The sequence below is a fragment of the Salminus brasiliensis genome, chromosome 2 (assembly GCF_030463535.1).
Source record: "Salminus brasiliensis chromosome 2, fSalBra1.hap2, whole genome shotgun sequence".
NCBI lineage: Eukaryota > Metazoa > Chordata > Actinopteri > Characiformes > Bryconidae > Salminus > Salminus brasiliensis.
The window spans coordinates 34621176-34631171 of record NC_132879.1 but is presented as its reverse complement, the minus strand read 5'-3'; the positions used below and the strand labels follow the sequence as shown (position 1 = coordinate 34631171).

The following is a 9996-nucleotide window of genomic DNA, read 5'->3' as shown; positions in this document are numbered from 1 at the left end:
TGATTTTGTCTCCACAGATTTTGTCTCCGCAGATTTTGTCACTGCAGGACTCATCTCTGCTAATTTTGTCTCTGCTGATTTTGTCACTGCAGGACTCATCTCTGCTAATTTTGTCTCTGCAGGACTCAACTCTGCTGATTTAGTCTCTGTAGCGTTTGTCACTGCAGGACTCGTCTCTGCAGATTTTGTCACCGCAGGACATGTCTCTGCAGATTTTGTTACCGTAGGACACGTCTCTGCAGATTTTGTCACAGCAGGACTTGTTTCTGCAGATTTTGTCACTGCAGGACTCGTCTCTGCTGATTTTGTCACTGCAGATTTTGTCACTGCAGGACTCGTCTCTGCAGATTTTGTTACCGCAGGACTCGTCTCTGCAGATTTTGTCACTGCAGGACTCGTCCTGCTGTTTTTGTCTCTGCAGGACTCGTCTCTGCAGATTTTGTCTCTGCAGATTTTGTCACTGCAGGACTCATCTCTGCTGATTTTGTCACTGCAGGACTCATCTCTGCTAATTTTGTCTCTGCTGATTTTGTCACTGCAGGACTCATCTCTGCTAATTTTGTCTCTGCAGGACTCAACTCTGCTGATTTAGTCTCTGTAGCGTTTGTCACTGCAGGACTCGTCTTTGCAGATTTTGTTACTTTAGGAATCGTCTCTGCAGAGTTTGTTACTGCAGGACTCGTCTCTGCAGATTTTGTCACTGCAGGACTCGTCTCCGCTGATTTTGTCTCCGCAGATTTTGTCACTGCAGGACTCATCTCTGCTAATTTTGTCTCTGCTGATTTTGTCACTGCAGGACTCATCTCTGCTAATTTTGTCTCTGCAGGATTCAACTCTGCTGATTTAGTCTCTGTAGCGTTTGTCACTGCAGGACTCGTCTCTGCAGATTTTGTCACCGCAGGACATGTCTCTGCAGATTTTGTTACCGTAGGACACGTCTCTGCAGATTTTGTCACAGCAGGACTTGTTTCTGCAGATTTTGTCACTGCAGGACTCGTCTCTGCTGATTTTGTCACTGCAGATTTTGTCACTGCAGGACTCGTCTCTGCTGATTTTGTCACTGCAGATTTTGTCTCTGCAGGACTCGTCTCTGCAGATTTTGTTACAGCAGGACTCGTCTCTGCTGATTTTGTGTCTGCAGATTTTGTCACTGCAGGAGTCATCTCTGCAGATTTTGTTTCCGCAGGACTCGTCTCTGCAGATTTTGTCACTGCAGAACTCGTCTCTGCAGATTTTGTTACCACAAAACTCATCTCTGCAGATTTTGTCACTGCAGGACTCATCTCTGCTAATTTTGTCTCTGCAGCACTCGTCTGTGCTGATTTTGTCTCTGCAGATTTTTTCACTGCAGGAATCATCTCTGCTAATTTTGTCTCTTCAGGACTCATCTCTGCTGATTTTGTCTCCTCAGATTTTGTCACTGCAGGACTCGTCTCTGCAGATTTTGTTACCGCAGGACTCGTCTCTGCTGATTTTGTCTCTGCAGAACTCGTCTCTGCTGATTTTGTCTCTGCAGAACTCGTCTCTGCAGATTTTGTTACCACAAAACTCATCTCTGCAGATTTTGTCACTGCAGGACTCATCTCTGCTAATTTTGTCTCTGCAGCACTCGTCTGTGCTGATTTTGTCTCTGCAGATTTTTTCACTGCAGGAATCATCTCTGCTAATTTTGTCTCTTCAGGACTCATCTCTGCTGATTTTGTCACTGCAGATTTTGTCACTGCAGGACTCGTCTCTGCAGATTTTGTTACCGCAGGACTCGTCTCTGCTGATTTTGTCTCTGCAGGTTTTGTCACTGCAGGACTCGTCTCTGCAGATTTTGTCACAGCAGGACTCGTCTCTGCTGATTTTGTCTCTGCTGATTTTGTCTCTGCAGATTTTGTCTCTGCAGATTTTGTCGCTGCAGGATTCGTCTCTGCTAATTTTGTCTCTGTAGATTTTGTCACTGTAGATTTTGTCACTGCAGGACTCGTCTCTGCAAATTTTTTCTCTGCAGGACTCGTCTCTGCTGATTTTGTCTCTGAAGATTTTGTCACTGCAGGACTCATCTCTGCTAATTTTGTCTCTGCAGGATTCGTCTCTGCTAATTTTGTCTCTGCAGATTTTGTCACTGCAGGACTCATCTCTGCTAATTTTGTCTCTGCAGGACTCGTCTCTGCTGATTTTGTCTCTGCAGATTTTGTCACTGCAGGACTAATCTCCACTGATTTTGTCCCTGCAGCTTTTGTCACTGCAGATTTTGTCACCGCAGGACTCATCTCTGCTGATTTTGTCTCTGCAGATTTTGTCACTGCAGGATTCGTCTCTGCTGATTTTGTTCCCGCAGGACTCGTCTCTGCAGATTTTGTCACTGCAGGACTCGTCTCCGCAGATTTTTTCACTGCAGGACTTGTCTCTGCTGATTTTGTCTCTGCAGATTTTGTCACTGCAGGAGTCGTCTCTGCAGATTTTGTTACTGCAGGACTCATCTCTGCAGATTTTGTCACTGCAGGACTCGTCTCTGCTGATTTTGTCACAGCAGTACTCGTCTCTGCAGATTTAGTCTCTGCAGATTTTGTCTCTAAAGATTTTGTCTCTGCAGGACTCGTCTCTGCAAATTTTGTGACAGCAGGACTCGTCTCTGCTGATTTTGTCTCTGCATATTTTGTCACTGCAGGACTCGTCTCTGCAGATTTTGTTACCTCAGGACTCGTCTCTGCTGATTTTGTCTCTGCGGATTTTGTCACTGCAGGACTCATCTCTGCTGATTTTGTCACTGCAGATTTTGTCACTGCAGGATTCGTCTCTGCAGATTTTGTCACTGCAGGACTCGTCTCTGCTGATTTTGTCACAGCAGGACTCGTCTCCGCAGATTTAGTCTCTGCAGATTTTGTCACTGCAGGACTCGTCTCTGCTGATTTTGTCACAGCAGAACTCGTCTCCGCAGATTTAGTCTCTGCAGATTTTGTCACTGCAGGATTCGTCTCCGCAGATTTAGTCTCTGCAGATTTTGTCACTGCAGGATTCGTCTCTGCAGATTTTGTTACCTCAGGACTTGTCTCTGCTGATTTTGTCTCTGCAGATTTTGTCACTGCAGGACTCGTCTCTGCAGATTTTGTGACAGCAGGACTCGTCTCTGCTGATTTTGTCTCTGCAGATTTTGTCACTGCAGGACTCATCTCTGCACATTTTGTTACCACAGGACTTGTCTTTGTTGATTTTGTCTCTGCAGATTTTGTCACTGCTGGACTCATCTCTGCTGATTTTGTCTCTGCAGATTTTGTCACTGCAGGACTCGTCTCTGCTGATTTTGTCACAGCAGGACTCGTCTCTGCAGATTTTTTCACTGCAGGACTCGTCTCTGCTGATTTTGTCACTGCAGGAGTCGTCTCTGCAGATTTTGTCACCGCAGGACTCATCTCTGCAGATTTTGTCACAACAGGACTCGTCTCTGCAGATTTTGTCACTGCTGGACTCGTCTCTGCTGATTTTGTCACAGCAGGACTCGTCTCTGCAGATTTTGTCACTGCAGGACTCGTCTCTGCTGATTTTGTCTCTGCAGATTTCGTCACTGCAGGACTCCTCTCTGCTGATTTTGTCTTTGCAGGACTCGTCTCTGCAGATTTTGTTACTGAAGGACTCGTCTCTGCAGATTTTGTCTCTGCAGATTTTGTGTCTAAAAATTTTGTCTCTGCAGGACTCGTCTCTGCAGATTTTGTCACTGCAGGACTCGTCTCTGCTAATGTTGTCTCTGCAGATTTTGTTACTGCAGGACTCGTCTCTGCAGATTTTGTCACTGCAGGACTCGTTTCTGCAGATATTGTCACTGCAGGATTTGTCCTTATGGATTTTGTCACTGCAGTTTTTGTCTCTGCGATACTTGTCACTGCAGATTTTGTTTCTGCAGGACTCGTCTCTGCTGATTTAGTCACCGCAGGATTCGTTTCTGCAGATTTTGTCACTGCAGGACTCGTCTCTGCTGATTTCGTCACTGCAGGACTCGTCTCTGCTGATTTCGTCACTGCAGGACTCGTCTCTGCTGATTTCGTCACTGCAGGACTCGTCTCTGCTGATTTTGTCTTTGCAGGACTCGTCTCTGCAGATTTTGTTACAACAGGACTCATCACTGCTGATTTTGTCACTGCAGATTTTGTCACTAAAGGACTCGTCGCAGATTTTGAAATAGGGAAGTGCCAGAGCTGTGTGTGTGTGTGTGTGTAGCTGTGTGTATCAGTATGAGCTATAAGCCATACTGATCAAAGATGCAACAACAACAAAAAAATCTATGGAATATGTCTTATTGTGTGTTATGGATATGTATGTAATGAATATAAAAGATTTACTAGGCGCAGCTACTGCACACAGGCAGACTGTGTGAGGAACGCTATTTTCGCTTAGTGTAAATATGCTCTCCGAAAACGATGATGTAAGCCATGCATGTGTGCGGAGTCTTTCCTGATCTGGCAACAGACTCCCTGCAAACAGTGGTCTTGGCTTTCCCAGGCGCCGCGGCCAATGGGGAGCGGTGTTGTAGGGACGTGGCCGTGCTGCGGCGCAGACCGAGCGCTGTGCTGGGTCTCCCTCTGAGAGCTCCTGTTCGTCTCGCAGGGAGGGAAAGGGCAACAGCTGGGATCCATAGCAACCGCGGATAAACATGAGTTACTATATCAGGTAAAGGCTCGCAAAACTCATTCCTGGATATCTCATCTCACTACTGTCCGAGCACACGCTTTAATGACAGGTCGGGGTGATGTTTATCCTGCTGGATACAGTTTTGAGTCGGTTAACTTTTTTTTTTTCTGCGAGTCCTGTTGCATGTTGGACGAGCTGCGGCGTGTCGAGCTATCGATGCAGGGCAGCGAGTCAGTTAGCTAGCTAGCCTCACCGCTAACCCAGCTAACCTCAGAAACGATGAGCAGTCGGCGAGCGGTCTGAAGCTTTGATACTGGGAGCTGGTTAAAACAGACCAGTAACTGCCATATAGATAAATATAACATCGGGGAGATGTTTTATTGAGGAGACTGTTGAGGGGAGCGACATAGGGGCAGCTAGCTACCAGAACTAAGCTGGTTTGCGGGTCTGTGCGTGTGTGTTGAAACATGAGTGATGTCCACGAATAACGGTTTAGTTAGCTGGCTGCTCAGCGTTTGACTTTTCACTTGGGGAGATTAGACTAGATGAGAAAATGGCCTGAATTGGTCAGAAACAACATGACACACAGACACTGAACACCCAGAACCCTGTAGGTTACCTGTAGTGTCATTGTCATCGAAGCCCCGCTCTTACAGTGTTATTAAATATTCATAACAGCTCAAACCAACCTCTGAGACTAGAGCTTAGTGAGGTTAGTTAAAGCTTGTGTAAATGAAAATGACAGTGAAGGAGAACTACCCCTCACTTTTATTAAAGTGAACACATTAGACAGATTTTACACTGCCTTTGGGAACATCAGTAGCATCGTGGATGACATAGTAAAGGGCAGTTTTACAGCTTTTTCTAAATGTCTGAACACATCATGCAAAAACACTTTAATATTTATTTAATAGAAGTTACCCACCTTTAAACATCTTTGTTGGAAAACAAAGTATGTGATCCATTGCTTTCTCAGAAATTGTATGTCAGTTAACTGGTGATCAATCCCGAGGGGAGGAGGGGTAGGAGAACTATTGGCCCGTTCCTCCTTACCTAACTGCTTAAACTCAGTAATATTGGTGAACTTCTTTGCATGAACTGCTCTTTGTAGATCCGGCCACAGCATTTTTAAACCTTGCCTTGGCCATGGGTTTTTAAATGTTGAAAATCCTGCTTTAACTAATTCTCTGTATACTTGCTTCTGTATTCAGGGTCATTGTCTTGTTACATGACCCACTTACGGTAAAGCTTCAGTTGACTTTTTCCTGTACAATTTGCTTACAGAGTTCAGAGAATTTACAGGACCATTAATAATGGCAAATTGCCCTGGATTGAGGCAGCAAAGTAGCCCGAAACCATGATATTGCCATCACCCCCATGCTTGATATTTGGGATGAGGTTCTTTTTTGGGAAGGCAGTGTTTGGTTGTCTATATAAACTATAACAACTATAAGGTTTTGTGGCAGGTTCTGTTTATCTAGACAGTTTGATTGCATTTGCCGTGTCTGTGTACTCTGGCCTTATGATGTCAGATTCCCATCATCACCGCTGTAAACAATCCTGACACTGCAAATTTCTGTAGTACTAACCCCTCTTAATGACGTTGTTCGAATTTCGCTTTCATTTATGAAAAAAAAAAAAATAGAATTGGAAAAAGATGAGCTTTGCCTTTTGTAGTGTTGCCTTACTGTTCAGGGCTGGGTTTCCCAAAAGCATCCTAGCAATACAATGAAGCTTCCAGGCAACTGGACCCAGAATGAGGAATTGCCTGTTTGCAGCAGTGGTTTTCTTTATGCTATGAGGCACGTTTGCTTGATCTGATTGTTGTTCCCAGCTGCTCTTATCACCTCTGACATGGCTGCGTCCATCACCAACATGAAACACCATTCCTTGAGGCCTGGAGATGGAATGCAAGATGGATGAGAAATGATGTAAATTGCAGGATGTGGTCTGGATTCGCCTGCTGCTGCTGCTGATGATATTGTGTAATACAGTTCTCCGACTTCCGAGAATGTTTGACATAGTTTCTGTGCAGCTCCGGGAGGGGGGCGACCGGGAAAGGCATGTCTGTGGATTCACATTTGGGTGTCTGCCTTGCTTCTAATCTCTGTGAGGGACCGGATTGGAGGAGGAGGTGAGAATCTGGATCCTCTGTCCTTGACGCTCGAGCATGATTCTCACCAGCTGTGATTATTTAGACATGAGTGGTGGCATTGCATTCCTTGGAATGGTCCAGTTGCTGCTGAATTCCAGAGAAGACTAAAGCAGCACTCATCCGATGTGTGTTTATGTCTTCAAGTCCAAATTACTGTGATTCCTGTTCAGAGGTTTGAAATGAGGGGAAACATAGGAAAAGTCCTGCTAAAGGAAATGTGATGGCCTGCTAAGCTCACATATGTCTTTTTGATTGATACGCCTGGTATGGTTAATTAACCCTTCAAAATAACACGTAGAGGTTCACATATTTTTTCCAACAAATAAATAAATAATATAAAGAAGAAATAAAGAAATAAAAATATATAGAAATAATTCTATTGCACTATTGGTTAAATGTTTTTGTCGTTGTCTAGTTTTAGGGATTCGTGTTTTTAGATCATGTCAAATGAATGCATAAATACAACAAACAAAATGATAAAGGGTCCACAGTCTTTCTAGTGGCCCTGTATAATAACCCAACCTTATTTATCAGCTAAAATTATTGGTCTTACATTATGGACCAGCCCTGTTTGCTAGTTCTAGGAAAGACCTGCATGTTGAATCTGGACCTGACTCTCCAGGCTTCACTGTTTTAGTCAGAAAGCCTAAATGGAGAGAATGTTGGCGTTTTAGCGTAACTGATAGGCTGTAATTATGCTGTAATTGCTGACTGCTTTGTTGCTAGGTGGTTGCTTTTGGCTGGTAGGTATGATTAGGCCGCTCTTACTGGAAATGCTCCTCATGATAGGAATGACCTCACAAACCTGCCACTGCTGCTGTTACCGAAATATCTTGCATTTTTTGCGAGCGGGGATACATTTAAAGCCACGTGTGGTAATGAATGAAATGCCAGGGATTCAGATAGTGGTAAACTGATCATACTGTCAGCCTGTGTGTGTGTGTACCCGTGGTCAACCAAACAGCGAAAGCTTTGTATAACTAGTATCAACTATGCAATGAACTTCTCTTTATCTTGGTTTCTGCCATTCTGCTTGGGCTTTGTCTCATTCCCATGTCAAGAAGTGATGCTGAGGCTGCAGTGAAAATGACATAGGGCCAGCAAACCACCTGGGACTGCTATTGGAACGTTTTTTTTTTTTTTCATTTGTTTTGACAGCGCTTGCTAATTACTCCCAAAGAGCACGGTGTCGCTGATAAAGACAAGTGAGTGAAATGCACCCTCATACGCAGACAGGTAGGCCCAGAGGTCTGGGTCTCCCAGCAACACTGCAGGGCTCCCTCCGGTGCTTTCCTTGAATGGAAGTCAACCCTCCTCTGAGCGAAACCCTTGGTACTCTGGAAGAGAACTCCAGTGGAATTAACGCTATTAGAATTTGACTAATGTTGAGACTTACTAGCTAATGGTTAATGCAACAAAACACCCAGGAATCTTGAACCTTAGAACCTTGCCTTGTCTTAAGTTTTATCAGCTGATATTATATACAGAATAGGCTTTGCTTCTCAGTGATCAGATCACGAGTGCTTATCAAGACGCATAGTGGTTTACAACTAACTTTTCATGCCTTTAGAATGTGTTCTGGTTCTGGAGTTGAATGAGGAGTGTGAGGTTGATGGTGTACTGGTTCTGGAGTTGAATGAGAAGTGTGCTGTTGATGGTGTACTGGTTCTGGAGTTGAATGAGAAGTGTGCTGTTGATGGTGTACTGGTTCTGGAGTTGAATGAGAAGTGTGCTGTTGATGGTGTACTGGTTCTGGAGTTGAATGAGAAGTGTGCTGTTGATGGTGTACTGGTTCTGGAGTTGAATGAGAAGTGTGCTGTTGATGGTGTACTGGTTCTGGAGTTGAAGAGGAGTGTGTTGTTGATGGTGTACTGGTTCTGGAGTTGAATGAGGAGTGTGAGGTTGATGGTGTACTGGTTCTGGAGTTGAATGAGGAGTGTGCTGTTGATGGTGTACTGGTTCTGGAGTTGAATGAGAAGTGTGCTGTTGATGGTGTACTGGTTCTGGAGTTGAAGAGGAGTGTGTTGTTGATGGTGTACTGGTTCTGGAGTTGAATGAGGAGTGTGAGGTTGATGGTGTACTGGTTCTGGAGTTGAATGAGGAGTGTGCTGTTGATGGTGTACTGGTTCTGGAGTTGAAGAGGAGTGTGTTGTTGATGGTGTACTGGTTCTGGAGTTGAATGAGGAGTGTGAGGTTGATGGTGTACTGGTTCTGGAGTTAAATGAGGAGTGTGCTGTTGATGGTGTACTGGTTCTGGAGTTGAAGAGGAGTGTGCTGTTGATGGTATACTGGTTCTGGAGTTGAATGAGGAGTGTGAGGTTGATGGTGTACTGGTTCTGGAGTTGAATGAGGAGTGTGCTGTTGATGGTGTACTGGTTCTGGAGTTGAAGAGGAGTGTGCTGTTATTGATGTACTGGTTCTGGAGTTGAAGGAGGAGTGTGTTGTTGATGGTATACTGGTTCTGGAGTTGAAGGAGGAGTGTGCTGTTGATGGTGTACTGGTTCTGGAGTTGAAGAGGAGTGTGCTGTTGATGGTGTACTGGTTCTGGAGTTGAATGAGGAGTGTGAGGTTGATGGTGTACTGGTTCTGGAGTTGAATGAGGAGTGTGAGGTTGATGGTGTACTGGTTCTGGAATTGAATGAGGAGTGTGCTGTTGATGGTGTACTAGTTCTGGAGTTGAGGGAGGAGTGTGAGGTTGATGGTGTACTGGTTCTATAAGTGAATAGTGTGGTGTGAAAGTAATTATTAGTTTAAATTAAGGCTGCACAATACTGGAAAAAACTGACATTGCAAATTTTCTGCGATTATATATATTGAGATATAAAAAATATGTTTTTCACCAGATGTCAGTCACATTTAAGATGTTGTGATGTTAATAATGCATTCATGTATCCAAGTTTGAAGTAATGATTAATGATACTTTAACGATGTATAAAGCAGCAGAAAAGCATGTTGCACGTTCTGCAGGGGGACTATTGTGCATTGGCCATATATTGTGCAGCCCTAGTCTACTTTATGTTTAAGTGCTGCATATTGCTGGGAGTGAAGCATCTACATTGTCATCCATATAAAATGGTGTTGGTTATGAAGGCTGTCTGTTTTATCTGTCATTTCACTTTCAGTATTGGAAAAAAAAATGTGTAAACCAAGCAATATTGCCATCCTGCTAGTTTCATCCTGCCGCAATATATATTTTTAATTGTTTACATTTTTTTTTATTAAAATTTTTC

The 9996-nt window shown here is 44.1% G+C and overlaps 1 protein-coding gene across 1 annotated transcript in view; it reads left to right on the top strand.

Moving 5' to 3' along the window:
* Positions 1-4033: 4033 nt before the first annotated feature.
* tulp3 (TUB like protein 3) overlaps positions 4034-9996 on the top strand; it is a 41724-nt gene continuing 35761 nt past the window's right edge. Inside the window, exon 1 of the mRNA XM_072672452.1 lies at positions 4034-4650. Coding sequence (XP_072528553.1) covers positions 4634-4650 — 17 coding nt within the window. The 5' untranslated portion in view covers positions 4034-4633. The remainder of the gene's footprint in view (positions 4651-9996) is intronic.